This window comes from Labrus bergylta, chromosome 12 (assembly GCF_963930695.1).
Source record: "Labrus bergylta chromosome 12, fLabBer1.1, whole genome shotgun sequence".
Taxonomy (NCBI): domain Eukaryota; kingdom Metazoa; phylum Chordata; class Actinopteri; order Labriformes; family Labridae; genus Labrus; species Labrus bergylta.
The window spans coordinates 2,515,874-2,534,328 of record NC_089206.1 but is presented as its reverse complement, the minus strand read 5'-3'; the positions used below and the strand labels follow the sequence as shown (position 1 = coordinate 2,534,328).

At 40.9% G+C, this 18,455-nt stretch overlaps 1 protein-coding gene across 5 annotated transcripts; it reads right to left on the bottom strand.

The window, feature by feature from the left end:
* Positions 1–3,946: 3,946 nt before the first annotated feature.
* ccm2l (CCM2 like scaffold protein) lies at positions 3,947–18,146 on the bottom strand. Of its 5 annotated transcripts, none has more exons than XM_029281960.2 (11): positions 12,829–18,137; positions 10,776–10,893; positions 10,591–10,674; positions 10,112–10,295; positions 9,154–9,800; positions 8,060–8,189; positions 7,568–7,631; positions 6,286–6,442; positions 5,390–5,528; positions 4,431–4,578; positions 3,947–4,284 (listed from the first exon to the last, which is right to left on the bottom strand). In XM_029281960.2, exons 1-11 carry the CDS (start codon positions 12,849–12,851, stop codon positions 4,149–4,151), a joined length of 1,830 nt encoding a protein of 609 aa, XP_029137793.1. In that variant the 5' UTR covers positions 12,852–18,137; the 3' UTR covers positions 3,947–4,148. The 5 variants fall into 5 exon arrangements, 3 of the variants coding, with proteins under 3 accessions (XP_029137793.1, XP_029137791.1, XP_029137792.1); XM_029281958.2 differs by having other exon boundaries at positions 10,776–10,943; positions 12,829–18,134; XM_029281959.2 differs by having other exon boundaries at positions 3,947–4,281; positions 10,776–10,943; positions 12,829–18,121.
* Positions 18,147–18,455: the final 309 nt, after the last annotated feature.

Genomic DNA, 18,455 nt, shown 5'->3' with positions numbered 1-18,455 from the left:
GTGTAATAACATCTGGTGAAAATGATGTATTATGTTTTATAAGCCTATTCTACGGTGGCTGAGAAGTGCAAAGCAAAATTACAAAGTGTGAAACACTTTTGCAAAATTTGAGACAAATTTACATTTTCAAAAACATTTTTACATTTCGATAAAACAAAACTACAAAACCAAAACACTTTTACCGAGGAAATATCACATTTACATTTTATTAAACAAATTTCCTCGTTTCATAACTTTCGGGTCACTTCCGGTATTTGGTACATACCCTTTTCGTTAGGAGTCTGGCGTTTGTAAAAATGTTTCACATCTTGTAAATTTGTTTTTTAAAATGTAAATTTGTCTCAAATTTTGCAAAAGTGTGTCACACATTGTAATTTTGCTTTGCACTTCCCAGCCACCGTACTATTCATCTAGATACATTAATATATGAAAAAAACTCAGATTTTCATGGCAGTGAAGGCACCGTTTGGTTTAATGCAGAATGTTACAGTTGAATTTGAAGTAGTTTCTTTTTTAAAGTGCCGTTGTTGTAAAGTTGTCTGCAGTGTCATTCTTCCGTACAGAGCCTTGACACCGCAGCATTGACCTCCTTGTTTCTGCACCTCCACCTGACAGCTGCTCTGATTGGCTGTTGGCACTTTGGTGGATTGTCTCTGTGGTGATCCCTCCGGGTTGACAGCAGCGCCGGGCTGAGTGACACCTGGTCGGCTCAGCAGGGGCGACCACACCTTGACTGTTAGCTGCGGCTAAATATAACCTGCAGGGCACACACACACTTTAATCCCTGCAGGCCGGGAGCTTGTTATTGTACACTCCCCCCCCCCCCCCCCCCGATCCCCTCCATCTAAACGAGCCACAAGTGAACTGAAACCGACCTTCCAGCTGGATCAACAGCAGGATGGGAATCCACAGATGACGTCATCTTCATTTAATCATTTTTGATCTCTCTTCAAATCTATGTTTCATTGGCATGATGTAATCTTATTACGTATTCAAATTGATATTAAACTGGGATGGGGATAAACTATGATATTTAACCCATAAATATCTTGTTTTGTTGTTCTTACAAACCTTTGCACTAAATGTCGACTGCTCGTCTGACCTTTATGTGCTGAAAGGTGAACACAGGTTAGTGCTGAACTTGGGTTCAGTCTCTAATATTTCCAATGTCACAATGTTTTCTGCACAGGAGGAGCACTGAGACACCAAGGGTTGGATGAAGAAAAACAAATGTTTCCTGGGGGTTAGTTACATAAATCATGACTTCACATCTCTGCTGAACTGGACCAGCGGACCCTACAGAACTCGCTCTACAGAACTCGCTCCACTGACCGTCTATCGCTTCAAGTCCTGCAGGTTTTCTCTGAACTTGGAAAATCTGAATTTAGTTTTTTTTGCTCCAAAAATGTGGAATAATTTACAACACTCTCTAAAGATTGACGCTCTTGTTTCTGTTGGACAAATTAAGAGAATGACCTCAAACCACTTAACCAAAGTGTGTGATTAGTTTTTACTAAGAATCATCCGGTCTTTGTTGTTTTCTCTGAGCTCTTTTTTTTGTTTTGTTTTGATTTGTATCTCACCATCATTGTAAATGAAGGAGACAGTGCACAGAGTCAGAAATCAGGGAGAGAGAGAGAGAAGTAGAGGAATGACATGCTGGAAAGGAGCCACAAGTGGGATTTGAACCTGGGCCACCCGCTTAGAGGATTATAGCACCACTATCCCACCAGCGCCCCTTATCCCACATCTCTTTGTTTAATATATAGAATAATAATAAATGTAAAGAAGGAGAGTAAATAATTTCTGCAGTCTAAAATGACTCGACCTTTGTTTGACTTTGTAATAATCTACATGTTTCATTAGAATGAAACGTCAAAACTTGATATAAGCTGATTAATTGTGAGGAAAACAAAACGCTGGTCACGTCTGTGAACTTAATTACTATCTGAGGATATCAGATATATTTTCATTAGCATACAGATTGTTTATGGAAATCACAAAAAAAAACGTATCTTACATTTCATCATTTTATCTGCTCGATGTCCTTATCACTCTCAGTGATGACACACCACTGAATAACACAACTACTGAGATTTAGCCTTACTTTGAAGACACGACATGTAAAACAATTTGATTGTTTATCAAATAAACACATCTTTATGAACAAATACAAACTATTTGCATTATTATAAGTTATACTTTGTTACCAAACCATAGAAACGGTTCAGATTTGATAGAGCTTAAAGGTAACAATAACAGGTGTATCCATGGTGCTGCAAGGCTGCAGAGGACAAACAGAGGAAGGGATTGTGTGTGTGTGTGTGTGTGTGTGTGTGTGTGTGTGTGTGTGTGTGTGTGTGTGTGTGTGCGTGTGTGCTGCACGCATCACTAGGAGGATGATGATATGATAGTAAATGCCGCCACATGGACGATTGCAGAGCTGTAATCTGTTGATGAGTTTATACAATGTGTCTGCTGCCCCTGACACACACACACACACACACACACACACACACACACACACACACACACACACACACACACACACACACACACACACACACAATAAAACTACAGTTCGATGGGCAGAAATGAGCTCAGAGTTTATCCCCCGTCCTGATACCAGAGCTGGATATTATCTCCCAGCTTTTACTGTGGATTTTATCTGTGGAACCTTTAGGTGCATCACAGGAAATATCACAGATATGACCGTTGTTGTTTGCATCCAATGACAATGCAAAAATGCAATGATGTCACTGCAGAAAAAAAAGGGTCATGATTATGTCACAGCATTGTTCAAGCTCAACTCGCGCTGCATATTCAAATATCAGTTTTTAATCTATTGAATATAATGTGTTGGCAGTGTCTGTGTGTACTGCAATCCAAGGCAGAGAGAGATTTTTAATCACAGTGTGTGTGAATAAAGTAATATGAAAGAATTAAAATGTAAACAACATAAAGTTAGACAGTTACATAAAGGGACTGTGGATGCTATCATGACCCGGGTGAGGCCCATGGGCGGCACTGACTCTCTCTCTCTCTCTCTCTCTCTCTCTCTCTCTCTCTCTGATGTTCAGCGAGGCTGGCAGAGGAGAGCACTGGGGGGCAGAGAAGCAGTGCACCATGGGAAGGTCATGATGCTGCCGCCAGGACAACGGGTCAATGCAGCATGGAGAGAGAGAGGGGGAGTCACACGCAGAGGGGCAGATTTTAGATATTTCTATTTGTGGTTGTCATTGTTACCATTAAATTAAATAATGAAGTATGACATGCACAGAATAAATACACAAGTGTTAACCATATACATTTGATATCTATCTCTGTGGTTTCTGTTTCTGTTGGTCTTTCTGCAGATTATTGCAGGCTATAGGTCAGAAGCAGGGCTGTGAAATCAGCTCTTTTTGTCCTCAGATGCCCCCATGTGGTGACAGGTAGGTACTGCAACTCCTGCTGAAAAGTGGCAAGTGGAAATGTAAAATCCAGCAGTAAGAAGCCTTAATTTAGTTGTATGCCTAATGACTTAATAAAATATTAATTTGCAATGTGTTGCATAAAACGTTTCCATATTCTCAAGCAATATTTAGTAACTGTATGTCCACGGTTTAATGTGAAGAGGTTTAAAACCCGCCTCAGCTCCAGCTCTCAGCTTGTCGTTAGGACGACGGAAAGTTAAGGTGAGACGGTATTTTCAGCATGGCGACCGCCATCGATGGGACGCCCTGCAGGAACAGATGGGTGACTTCACTCAGGCTCTGTCCATGAATATTTACAGTCTACAGTTAGGTATATATCCTGCTGTCTTTTTATCCGGACCTTCAGCCTACAGTAAAGTTTTGAATTGAATGATATCGTACACTTAGATAAAATACAATCTGTGTTTGAATTGAATGAGTTGAAATGAGTAAAGGCAGCTTTGTTTTTCTAAAGAACAACAGACTCTTGGTTATTTACACATTTTTTACTTTAATGTCCATCTGTTTTCTTTTCTGTTTTTCCTAAAGCGGGAAATATATTCTATAACATTAAAAAAAAGCAACCTCATCACTTATTTACAGTTTATTTCTCTGTCGAAGGAGAGAACTCGGTCACACAGAAAGTTCAAACACTGTGTCACACTGTGTCTGTGTTTCCCCTTCATCCCTCCATCAGAGGTAGTAGTCTTCCTCCTCGATGTCACCGTGTGTGTCCTGGAAGCCGAGCGCCTGGATGTCGTGGGTGATGTCTGTGATGCGTCGGTTGAATTCCTGAGATCCCGACGCCATCGAGCTGTGGTCATACCTGCTGGGAGGAAATCAAACAAACTGAATGATCTAAATCGATGTTTCTCAACTCGACCTTCAGACGACGACTCTACCACTGAGCCACAGCGGCCCTACTATTAAGAGAAAGCTTTGAGACCTTCATGTATGACCTCCTGACCTACATACCCTCTCATGGCCGTGGCCGACGTGCTGCTCATGCTGCGTTTGATTCGTCCAAAGCTGTCGGTTAAAATCCCGCCCTCCCGGATCCCAATGCTCTCCAGGAAACCCTCAAACACCCCGACGTCCTTATCAGGGATGAACGGGCGCATACCTGGAACACATTGAGTGAGGTATCATTAGACTTCACAATATTACAGGATCACTAATAATGTTAATTTATACCTGAAACACAAATTGGGACAACTTGAGAGAGTCTATACAATACTGTAATATTATTGAATTTAAATGAAAGTATTAATAGTTATATAATACAGCAGTTTAGATACAAAAGGCAAATGCAATTTTTTGTATTTAAAAGGTGATTTATCACAACTTTCACATCAGTCCAATATAAATAAGGACATTGAAGAAAGACGAGAAGCTGCATGTCCTCTATCGAAAAACAAAAACAAAAACAAAAACAGTCTGCGTGCTCCAAAGCTTTCAGTGTTTGCTGTTCTGATCTGGTTTCCTCCCATGAAACCTTTAATTACAACGATTACACATAAACACACACGGCTTTAACGAGGTGTGTGAGGGTAAACATCTAACATCAACACCTCTCTCTCTTTCTGTGTCTCGCTCGATCACTAACAGGAAGTTGTGGTTTCCTAAATGGAAGTAGGTCAGAAGTCGAAGTTGCTGCGGTAAAACTACAGATTCTCACACATACAGTAAGTTCCTGTACACTCACACACACTCACACACACACACACACACACACACACACACACACACAACCTTCAACAGTAAAGTTCACACACACACACACACACACACACACACACACACACCACACCACAATAAAATATAAATAACCTCTTGTGGTTTGCTGCAGAGTTTCAGTCGGTTAATGAGCTTTGTCTGTGTGTGTGTTTGTGTGTGATTCTCTCTCTCTCTCTCTCTCTCTCTCTCTCTCTCACCCATCAGCAGGAACTTGCGGTTGTCTCCGTACAGTTGCAGCAACTCAGAGCAGAAGTAGTCGATGTTTGATCCCAATCTATATTCTCTCAGCAACACGGCAAAGTGCTGCAACTCCACCGGATTCAGCTTGTTACGCAGCTATACACACACACACACACACACACACACACACACACACACACACACACACACACACACACACACACACATGCAAACATCAAACATACAAACAATATTACTTTTTTGATTCTGCTGCCAACTTAACCCTGCCAATATCAATAAATCATTTAAGAAATAAGTATATTAAATACTTCTAAGTCAACAAAATCAGGTAAGTGTAACTTAATGAAACCAACAGCAACAAAAGAACTGAGCGTGGCAGGTAGCACACACATCACTGTTTAGTTATGCTCATGTAAAGTTAGCTTGCTAGCTTAGAGAGTTGACACAGCCACAATAATACAGTTTCAGTTGGGATAAGAAACAAGACAAAAAAAAGAAACAAGCTCTGATGTTTGTTATGGAAAACTGGCGCAGCGGTTAGCTTAACATGACTTAACCAACAAGCCAAGAAGAAGAACCACAAATATAGCAAATATTTTGGTATCAGGCCTTAAATTACAAATTATGTTCCTCATTTTACACTTAAGGTTTCCATTTTTTGCTCTAGGTAAAATGTATTGGTTAAGATGAATCAAGTGCTGTTAAGCTTCCAAAAAGTTAACGCTATTCAAAACTTCTTCACTAAAAGCTCATCTACTGTTCTCTTTTCTTTGGTGAAGTGTGTATTGTGTGAAGTTGTGTTGTTACTATTGCTAAAGCTGCTAACATCTATAGGCTATCTGTAGCAAAGTGTTTGAACTACCAGCATATCCTACAGTCAGCGCACACTCACTGTTATCATGTACTCCTGCATCAGCAGCAGAGCAGGGTTACTGTCTCCTCCGTCGCTGACTGAAGCCAGACTGCGATGGGAGTCCTGCAGAGAGAGAGATGAACTCTCACTGTACGTCTCACTGTAGTAGAGCTCAAAGGCATCCTGGGAACCATCACTGAGAACCAGAGGGGGACTTAGTTATACATAATGTTGCATAAAAAAACCCCCAATATAACCTAACATAGTTTTTTCATTAGGCTACGTCAGCATACAATATGTTATTAGCGATGCAGTTATTAATCTTCTCTTCCTGTTTCTCTATTTATTTATTTCAAAGAGAGTGGGGTCATGACATGCAGGAAAGAAGCCACAGATCAGACTCGAATGCTCTGGATTTGTTTGGACCAAAGAAGGTAGTCGGTTTTAAGGGACCCAACCACGGCCGTTTTGGACACCCCTCGGTTTGCCAGATATGAGACCAGTTATCAGGTCAAACCAACGGGTGTAGCAGCGATGGAAACGGTCAAGAGAACTGGTTCAGATAGAAGTGATTCTACCCGCATTTTTCTTATAAGATCCACAAGCAGACCGGTTAACAGAGCTAGCGAAACACTGCAGCTTCCATGCCTGCGACATGGACAACCTGTGTGCGCATCGGCTCTAGAGAAGAGGGGGCAGGGGAGTCTCCAATGTTTTGAATTTGTACTGCAGTACCTATTTTAAACACTACATGTCAGAGTTACATACTGTTCCTTTAAAATGGGAATCAGCATAGTAGGTAACCTTTAATGCTGTCAGTGAACTCTATTTGACATCCTAATTATATCTGCTGGTAAGAAAACCATAACTAGACACTGGCTGCATCCTGCCCCCCCCCCACAATGAAAGAGTGGAGTTAATGAAACCTAGAGTTTGTTATGGAAAAAACGACCTTCTCACTTCATCTACAAATGGACAGATTTACAGAGTTATGGTCAAGATGAATTTCATATGCATGTGAGTCATGACCATGTTTACTGGACTTAAAAAATAAACAGATGCTTTATTGTTATATGTGTGCACTGGTCGACATTAGTTTATGCATATGCATGCTTTTATTTTTCGCTTTTGTATTTTTTATTTGTCTCCCATTATGCCAGAATGAATTACTACACATCCCCAGTTATAGCGTGAATGTGTTTATTGAGCTAAACATTCAGAGTGCTGTAAAAACAGGACATTTAAATTAACTCATAACACACTGACTTTATGTGGAGGCCATAACCTGTTACAGCTTCAGTAGGGGCCAAATGTTACTCACTATGAGCTGCAGCAGCTAAAGTCTGGATCATAACTGTAGGACATGTCAGTCAGACAGCTGTCACCTGCACAGAGACAGACACACACAGACGGGTTAGTCACACTCTAACAGCTTGTGAGCATCCCCAAAGACACTGCAATGCTCATTAAAACGTAATGCAAAATGTTGGAAGAACAAACATTGTACAGATGATTTGCTTTTTGGCTATTCTTGGAGCGTTGCCTGTAGCTTTAATGTTGGGACATAAAAACATAATCGGGAGCAGAAAGAACAAATTGCAAGTTGCAGGTCAGGATACTCGTTTTTTTGTGTTTGGTTCGATGACATCTTTAAGTTGGCAAGACCAAAAGCAACTACAGATGTTAAGGGGCATCTGTAAAATTAGGTAGCAAAATCCCCTTGAAAAAAGGCATGTTTTTATGTTTTTACATCCTTTATGTTATATATAATACAGGACAAATCCGACCAACAGAAAGCCTTAGTGTCACTTACTTCTCTGCAGCCAAAAGCGGTCGGGCATGGTGTGGTGAAACCCTGCTCTGTCCACACACTCAATGGTCTGATGGCCGTAAATGATCTGGAACATCTGACAGATCAGAGAGCAGTACTCCTCTGCGGCCTCCTGCACGCAATCACACACAAAGAGGCTGTCAGAACACTGAATTACATACCACGTCGAAAATATCTGTGAGCTTCTCTGACAGCAAAGACATGTTGACTTTCTGCAGGGAAATAAATGATATGTTGTTTAATTTTCCTTATCTTCAGAACCCTGAATTTCCCCTTAATTCACTTTAATTGAGTATACTGAAAAATGTTTTCTCTCTGTGCAGGATTTCTAACCTGCTCAAGGATAAACACAGAGTAATAAGTGATGGAATTTGATCTGTCAACCTCTAAAAATCCAAAGCCAGCATCTTGTTGTTGTGATGAAACCGGACTTGAGTCTGGGAGCTAAATCTGAGCAACTTGAACAATGACACACTGATGATGCTGCCAATCCAAACAAACGATTGCTCCAAGGACAAGGATAACAATAACTGAGGATCACCACACACACACACACGCACGCACGCACGCACGCACGCACGCACGCACACACACACAGAATGACAAAGCTTCTCTGCTGTAACTGTGATGCAATGCTCCAGCTTATGTAACAATGCAGAGTCTCAGTTCGACTGTGGTGTGTTTGTGTGTGTATGAGTGTTGATGAATTGGCATCATCAGTGTTGGCCTACTTTCCACTATACCAACATGTGAGCTGAATGATTAGTGAACACCAATTAATTTAAACTTATCTGTGTTTTATTTTATGACACTACTGTTTTTCATTCTGGAATCTGAATATAAGACTGGACTGAATAGCCACAGTGATATTTACGATTTATCATCTCTGAGTAAACACACTGTGTGTTTTAGTCTCCAGTAGCAAAGCTCCATACTGCGTGATCATTTTCTTAGAAAAAATGCTGAATGTGAGCAGCTAAACGTACGATGCGGTACAATACGATATGGTGCGATAGGATAAGGTACAGCATGATACGGTATGTTACTGTACGGCATTATGCAATCAGATATCCCACCTTGTTCTCCACAGCCAGGATGACCAGGTTGCAGTAGGCGTCCGGGCAGGGCGTTGGTTCCAGTGGATTGTGGTTCCTCCTCTCCCAGCTGCCATAACTCTTCCCCCGTTCCCAACTTCCTGTGCAGGCTTGCCGCCGCTCCCAACTCCCCCCGCCGCCTCCTCCTCCACCACCTCCCCTCCTCTCCCAGCTACCTCCTCCACCTCCACCATGCCTCTTTTCCCAACTGCCTCCGGCACCTCCTCCTACTCCTACTCCCACCCCCCAGCTCCCACTCATGGGTCTCGCTCTGCGGTTCTCCCAGCTTCCTCCTGTTTTACGTGTTTGCTGCCTCCTCTCCCAGCTCCCTCCCACTCTCTTCCTCTCCAGACTCCCTCCTCCTGCTCTCTCTCCACCTCCACCTCCTCCTGCTCCCACTCCCACTCCCACTCCCACTCCACCTCTATCCACATTCTGGTTTTTGTCGTGGTTACTCCTGGACAGGGACGGCCTCCAGTCCACTCCACAGATGGTGTGTCTTCGCTCCATTGTGCCCCCTGCAGGCCGGGGGTCAGCATTACTCATGGTTTGACGTCGACCATCTACGCCTGTTGTTTTTTTCCTGTCCAGGCTGTCATCACCTGCGACAACTGTATCAACGTTCAGACCTGTAGAAAGAGCATTTTTAACATTTGATCATTCTGGTTGATACTGGGTTTCAAGCTTAAAGAATGTAGTCTTACTACTTTCAAGGACCACTTCAACTCGACCTCTTTGCATGTAACTAGGCTAACCAAAAGTTAGGTGGAGATAGCAATTTTCAATATGGCAACTGAAACCAATGGGTGATGTCATTGAGACCAATGGAGTCACTCCTTTCTGGCCCTTGCCAATGAAGAATGCATTTTGAAGGCAATTCAGCATTGACAACTTAATAGACCTGACAGTCCACTGCTTACACACAGTATTTATTCCTCACCTGTCTTCAGGACCAGCAGGTGCAACGCGTCATCTCTCAGGTAGGAGGCAGCGGCAATCTCATGCGTGGGAATCCTCACCAGCAGCTTCTCGTTGTCTCTCCATGTCAGCAGCAGACAGCGAGCGGATAAACTCAGGATACAGTCCTGATCCACGCTGGTCTTCAACGGCAGCACCTTCAACTGCTACTGACCAACACACAGAATATGGGATTACAGATTTTCTATTAATGATGTCGACACTGTGAAATGAAAAGCAGCAGAGTGAATCATTATGTATGAGTGCTAATACAATGAATATAATGAAAACAGTTGACTTTACTTGACAGTCAAATCGTTCTTATTTAGGAGATAGGTAATGTAGTTAGTACTGGCATCTTAAATTAGTTATATCTTGGTTGGTCATCACTAACCGCTGAAGCACTTGATTTTGTTCACGCTATGTTCACAAACCTCACTAATGTGAGTTATGGTTACTCACCCTTGCTGTGTCCAGTAGTTGTAGTAGCTCGTCTCGGCTGGAGGGGTTTAATGACACTGACACCCATGTCAGGTGGCCAAGGAACTAAGAAAAGAGGTCAATGGTTTGGTAAATGGTCCAGTTATCACATAGTCTATGGTGACCGAGGTATATTTTGTTGTACTGTATGGTACTTGAGATTGTACCTTGACCTCCTTCTCTATGTAGTCGAAGATGAGTCTCTCAGGGTGGATGAGGTAGTCAGGAGGGTAAAGAGGAACAGTGTGCAGCGGGCGACGGTACACGCTGCCTCGATCAACCGGCCTGCGAGCAGATTTTGACCAGACCAGACGCTTAATAGGAGAAACAAAACTCTAAGGCGAGAAAGTGAAAAATACAAGTTGGGAAAGAGAATGGGGAGAGACAGAGAAATAGATTAAAATTGAAAGGAAGGAACTGGTTTTAGCATTCCTTGTTAGAATAAAAATTACATTCCTGCTCCCAAGAGGTTAAACCATTCTGGGCAGATACATGCCCAGAGAGGTGGCCAGGCCTGGCATATAAGAAGAACAGAAATAGTATATAAATGCGATTTTATTATCTGTGCCCCAATTGGGCCAACACAGTCAAAAAAAACTGGTCACTTCCCTGTTGGCAGGTCTTGAAGAATGGCTAAATTGGGCACTATTAGTCGGCATTGTCACTGGTTGGTTTGGATCATATTTCTAAGGCATCGTACATCGTTTCAGCACAACACGTGGAGTACACCAGGGTTTGATACTGGGGCCACTTTTATTTAACCTAAACATTCTCCCGCTAGGTCAATTCATGAATGACAAATGTTTTTATATGCAGACGATACTCCAAATTTACTTAACTCTTCCACCAGGTGACATTGGTCTTTTGGAAATACTCGATTGATGCTAGAACAAGTAAATTGCAGAATGCCATTTCAATCGCTAAAACAAATTGTATTTGGCAACAAAAAGGAAAGAAAGAGTTGCATGATTTCATATATCTAAATAAAATAACCCAATTCATTTATATAGACTCTTCTTTGGAACATGTTAAACACTTCTCCACTGGTCTAGAAGAAAGGCAAAGAGAAAAAAGGAAAAATAAGTATTAACTAGCTGCATAGCACCTTGGTATTACCTGAGCAGGTTGTTAGATTAAGCACATTCATCACAAAATCCAATTATTCCCCACTTTCTGCTTACAAGGAAAACCCACTAGAACAAGAGGAAGAAGAAAAGTCATTATAACCATCATCTGCTTTTGTCTTTTTTTAATTGAATTCAGCTGACTACAGAGATGTTTATCACAAAACTTTCTAATTTTACGTTGAGTTCTGCCCTTGTAATTATTCAGAAAGAAAGACAAGTTTTTTGATTTTAAAACAAGCTAATTTCCTCTCACTATTCAGTGTGTGTATGTATTATAACATCCATTCTCCTTATGCCTTCAAGCCACAGTATATTAATGTGTGTTTGGGTGTGTGTGCCAGTGGGTGTCTAACTGTGTGTGCTGTGTTATCGGTGAGTCTCCGTGGGGAGCTGTCAGAGATCACTGCTCACCTATCAATCACCACTGCAACAGCCAAAGGGATGTACTGCATTACAACACACACACATAATAAGGCCTGCGAGGATACACAAAACAACTGTCTCATATGCAAGTCAAGTTAAAATTCAAACCCGAAACACCGTACTAGAAACTGGAGACTGCTGCGCTGATTACAATCAGACTACCAAAGTGTTGGACAAATTAAACAACAAACAGATTAAAGCAAGGCAGCATAGTTTTATTCATGAAGCAAATTTCAAGGATCTGGAATCATGCTGAGCAATGACTTTCATTATTTCCACCTTGCTGCCAAATACAATGATATCTGTCTTGTCTTTGTTGGATTGAAGGAAATATAATTGCTTCCAAATTGTTCAAAGCATTGAGAGAGTATTTTAAAGGACTAATGCCACTTGGTGAAAGAGCTATGTAAATCAGAGTGTCATCTGCGTATTGGCAAAGTTACTGTCAAGAAATAGCTTCCTGTAATAAAGGTTTTATGTAGGGGCAAGGCTTGCCAAAGGTTTAAAAATCACTGACCATAAATTGGATCTACTGTATGACTTTAAGCTTTATCTTCAGGACTTGAAACAACATCAACAAGTTGCAGTTTGTATTTCGATGATAGACATGACACACTTTGAAGTGCTTTAAATAATGACAACCTCAGAGACAGAAAATAAGTCTTTTTACCTTCTTGGCTTTCTTGGGTTCATAATCCATCGTTCATCAGTCCTCCTCTGAACTTGCCTTCCTGGTCCTGGTCTTCCTGATTATTATTTTTTTGAGTCAGTTTGTCTTTTGTTGTCTTTGTATCTGTCTCTCAGATGATTTTTCCATGGTTCCCTCCAGTGTCTCCGTCGCTCTCTGTCCAAGTTATTATAGATTTTGTGTCGGCTGCTTCACTCTTGTTCTTTCTCTCTCTACACTGATTGTTCTTTTGCAATCTCTCCTGGGGCCACACACAAACACACACAGACACACACACAAAGTAACACACTACAGTACAGGAAGCAGAGGAAGCCCCCTTCCTGTCCGAGAGGAAACTCCACCAGAGACTGATAAGGCCCATTCTCTCTCAGACCTATACACAGTAAATACCCTTTGAAGGAACCACGATAAGAGATTTACATTTCAAAGTTAGGTCACTTTACAAAATCAGCTTGGTTTTATCTGGGGATGTCGCAAGAATTACTAGTCGGTTAAATTAGTTGTGTACTAGTATGTTCAGCACAGGCACGTGTGTGGACGTTAACCTGCAAGAAGGAACAAAGGCTGGTGGTGCTTACGCTGTTAACATTTGCCACACTCGGAAAAAACTACTTGACCTTGTTTACCCACAGAGCTGGAAAGTGCCATGGTTGGTCGACTAAATGATTGGAATGTGATCACCCTCACTAGTCGTAGCAAGAGAAGGACACCCATTCAACCATCTCTGAAATTAAGTGATTTCTTTCAATAGTGTTTCTGAAGGTGAAATTCAGCTATTGGACAAGAAATGTCCCTCTCTCTTACAAGGCTACACAACCAAAATAAACCCATTTTAACTACCTCAAGTTTTGGAAGCTATCTATACTCCTAAAGTCAGAAGGATTTCCTGGTTAAAGGTACATTTCACACTAAATAACTGCATGATTTAAAAAGTACCTTTGAACTCGATGTCTATCTAAAAGCCTTTTCACAGATTTACTGACAAGTTTGACCTTCATGCATGCCCTTTCCTGCCTTCCAGTTTGTTTTTTCCACTCATATGAAACTCAGAATATGTCTAATTGTCCAATGATGTGTGTCCAATTACATGCAGCATTGATATTAAGGCAAAAACTTAACCCCCCCAGCCCCCCAATCCAACAGGAACAATGCCTGTGTCAGGGAACTCTGGGAGATTTCAGGGCAGACTGTCCAAAAGTTAGATATTTTCTGGAGTATTATAGGGCTTTAAAGTATTTCTTGTGCTTTTTTTGGGGGCCATTTCTGTTCAGCTAGTTTGTGATATGTACACTCTATGTCCTATCCTGCTCGATGATTAGATTTTTTTTCTTGCTGGTCTTGAAATTCCATCCTCCCCGTGTCCTAATAAAAGTTTGATTTATTCCCATGTAAAGCCGTGAGTCATCCATCATTACAAAGATCAGTAGTGTTTTTATTTATTCAACTTGGCAGCACATAGTAAACATTCTTTAAAAGTTTATATTTCACAACACTAATCAAAGACACTTTGTGGTTTTCATGAGCCTGTGCTGACTTTCCCCGTTCTCTTGCCAAGCCTGACTCAGTGTTGATTTTCACAGCACTTTGAAATGTAGCTGCATGTCGCTTCATGCACGCCTTTAATTAACCACAATGACTCCACAATTATGCTCACATCATATATTTTGCTTTCTTTAGCGCCAGTCACATGTGGAGTGATGACGCACTTTCCACTTACAGAAGGAAAGATCCATTAAAGGCTTCCTGCATTATTCCCTCATGTGAAGACATTTCTGTTGAAAGGCGGACTCTGTATATTCCACAAGAGATTCATGTTCTTTTCTTAGTGTTTAAACTGCCTAAGATGATCATATATTCTACTGTACAGTGAGATTTAAGCACATGTTGAATCAGTGAGAGATTAAATGTTATTTTAGTTAGTTAGTTTAGTTACTTCAATTCCTTTATATTTGTTTATTTAGTCATTTAATGGCTTTACAGATGAATGTTTTCCAATTGTGTAACAGTGGTTATTCTGACGTCTGATTAATGTATTTTCTCTGATTATGCATTTTTGCGATTATTAGGTGTATTCGGACCAAACAGTTCTGACAGACTAGTCAAAATCACTTTGTATTTCCTGTGTCACATAATCAATCAAAAATGCTGGAATCTTAAGAGCTTTTACTGTCTTTTTTTTGCTAGTGTTGTCCACCAGAGAGAGCAAGCAGAGGTAAAGTTACAGATTCACGTTAAAATGCTAAATGGTTAAGTCTTATAACCTTTTTTTTTTTTTGCTCTCTTCTGGCATCTCAGGTATCGTTTGGATGGTAAAAGTCCATAAAACACTCTTGAAATTCATTACTATTTGCTTTAAATGCTGCCAAAGATTACAAAACTTTAGTCTTCATGACACTTTTTACTTCCTGTTAAGATTATAAGATTTAAGGTTTGAATGGAAGCAAACTCACTTTCTACACATTGTACGTCTGTTATCTCAATATTTTGATAGATTTTTTTTAGAAATGTATGTGGGAAATTAAGGAAACTCTGAACTTTGAGGTAAGATTTATCAGTTTTTTTAGGTAGAAGAAAATAATTGGATTTAACAAGATGCCAAACAGATAAATTCTTATCTGAAAATGTCATGCTTCAATATAAATATATTGTTTCTACTCACTGATGTTGCCGCAGCCCAGCCCAGCAAGTTAAACACACACAATGCAGAAAAACAAAAGGTGATGTTACCATGTTATTAATATGGAGGACCCAGAGTTCTCACCTGCAGTGAGGAGTGTCGGCCACAGGAAGGCAGCACTGAGACAAACACTCACTGGAGGAGGAGGAGGAGGAGGAAGGTGAAAAGAAAGACATATTTCTTGTCAGCAGGACGCTGATGGAGGCCGAGGAGACGACATCCAACCTGTGACCTCTCTTTCACGAGGAAGCAGCTAGAACCTGGTCTCAAGTCCAAAGTCGATGGCATGGCACATTATATTCCTGATATTTAGAAGAGTTCACAACGCACTTCCACTGAGCCTGTTCCACACACACAGGATGCACAACAGCACACCTACCCCACAGTTTAATATCAGTGCACTTCATGATCAAGTTATTTTTTTAATAGAATTGAGGGCTAAGAAATGTCACCTAACTCGCTCCAGTGTGTATTCTGACTAACACACACAGAGACAAACAGGAGACACAAAGCTGATGAGAAATTGGGTTTTCATTTTAAGAAATAGACGCCCTGCACTATCAATAAAAAAGAATAAAGTTGTCTCTGGAGGAACATATTCAATTATTCAAAATGATTTATACCTTAATGAAGCTAAAATGAAAGCTAATGTCTGCAGAGAGGAAGCAATAAGAAGTGCAGGTTTCCAATACAACCTTCTGGTTTTTTTTGACCTCTCGTAAAGAAGTTTATTAAAAATGTGAAGTTCAGTCCTACAAGTTTTTGCACTTTAAGATTTTTTGTCATGTGTACAAAGTTCATACATACACACACATTAGTATTCATTTCACATGTACTCACCTGCTCTTGATGTTCTGCTCTTTGACACACACACACACACACACACACACACACACACACACACACACACACACACACACACACACACAGGCATCAATCATGCTCTTGTGAACTTCAAAGAATGTCAGACCTTGATATGTTTTTGTGCTGCATCAACGCTGTATCTCTGAATATGTGTGTGAGTGTGAATTTATGCATGTACATCTGTGTGTGTGTGTGTGTGTGTGTGTGTGTGTGTGTGTGCAGCAGCGATATCAAAGAAGCAGCATCCTTAAAAGACCCGGTGCTGGAAAAAAAAAATCACACATGAGGTCTGACGCAAGAGCAGAGGATAAGAGAGGAGGGGAAAAAAGCGTGAAGGAGAAGAAAGGTGGGAGAGGAAGAGGAGGGGGTGAGGATGGCAAGGGGGGGATGGACGAACGGAGGCAGAGGATGAGACGGATGACGTAGCTAAGATTGAGGGGAAAAGTTAAAGCCGAAGAGGGTAAACCAGGAGGAGGCAGAGTTGTGAGGAGAGGCTGGAGAGGAGAATGTCAGAGTTGAAAAGAGGCACCAAAGCAGGAATGAAAATGAAGTTGAGGATGTGAACTGAGAAGAAAAAATACAGAAAAAATGGGAAAAGAGTTACAAAGAATATAAATAAAAGGAGGTATCTGAAAAAAAAGACAAAAGAGAAAGGACTGGGAGATGAAAAAATAACAAATTTAGGAATGAAAGAAACAGTAGGAGGCATGAGGGAGGTGAGGAATGAAAATAAAAAATGGAAAAGATGATGGAAAAATAAAAAGAAGAATAAAAATGAAAAAAAGAGAAGGAGAAAGAGTTTGAAGAAGGAATGAAGTTAAGACGGATAACCAGCGGATATATTCTTTTGAGGAACGTCAACTTCCCAATACGAACGCTTAAATAACCCTTAAAATCATTAGCTCCTAAAAGTTGTAAAATGCAATAAAAGCAGAATTCAGAGATATTTTGGAGACATAATGGACACAGAAGATCAGGGTAATTTTACACGCAGAAGTCGGACATTACTGGCTTTATGTGTGTTATCACACAGCTTCCATGAAAGGGAACTTAGCCCCGCCTCCAATGCTGTATCCACATCTATAAAACATCCATGGTACAAAGGAAATACAAAAAGAAAGAGGACCTTTCTAGAAACAAATAGATAAACAAGATGAAAAAATGTATTAACAAAATTATTAATTGAAGCTAGAAAGAAAGAATAAATTGGAGATGAACAGAAGATAAAAATTAAAGGAAAGAAAAAGTGACAAGAAACAAGAAAGTCCGGTCCGTCTCCCGTCTGCTTCAAAGAACGTGCTGAGAAATCCGACTGACAACAAAAGGAAAGCAAAGACAAAGAAACAAATGAAAGAGAAATAGAAGAAAAGAGGGTAGAGGGAAGAGAGGGGACATAAATAAAGCCATGTCCTCCTTCTGTCTGCTTCGGGTGGAAAAATAGTAGACGAGGAGTCGGACTCAAATAAAACAAAAATATAAATGGATGACATGAACGGAAGAAAGAAAAGCAAAGAAGAGCGGTGCAGTTGGAAGCATGGATTACTGTTTGGTCGTTGGATCTCAGGAGACGGCGTCCAAGTAAACATCAAATCCTGAGGATGGAGGGATGCTGACGCCAGAGAGAGAGAGAGATGGAGAGGATCAAAGGATGTTGGTTTGAGGGAGAGATTTTGTTGTCGCCTCCAGAGGAAAAGAGTTGAGAGGAAACAGGAGAAACAGGGCGGGGAGATCCAGGAGCCAGGAGACGGATCTGGTGGAGCTCCGGCTTCGGTTTCAGCTCCGCCTCGCTTCCAGATCACACCTTGAAAAATCCTAAGTACAGTCACACACATACAGGAGGTAAGGCACAGCCAATCACAGGGCTTCAGATTCTGTTACCATGGAGCTAAGGTTAGACAATAATAACAATGAAACATTAAAGAGGGGTATTTTGCTCTTACAAACGTTTTGGATATACTGTAACAATATTCATCTTGTAAGCAGACATAAGTAATCCCACAGTCTGAAGGCTGCTCTAAACAAAAAGGTTTCACACATGTTTTTCTACATTTGATATTTTGTGACATCA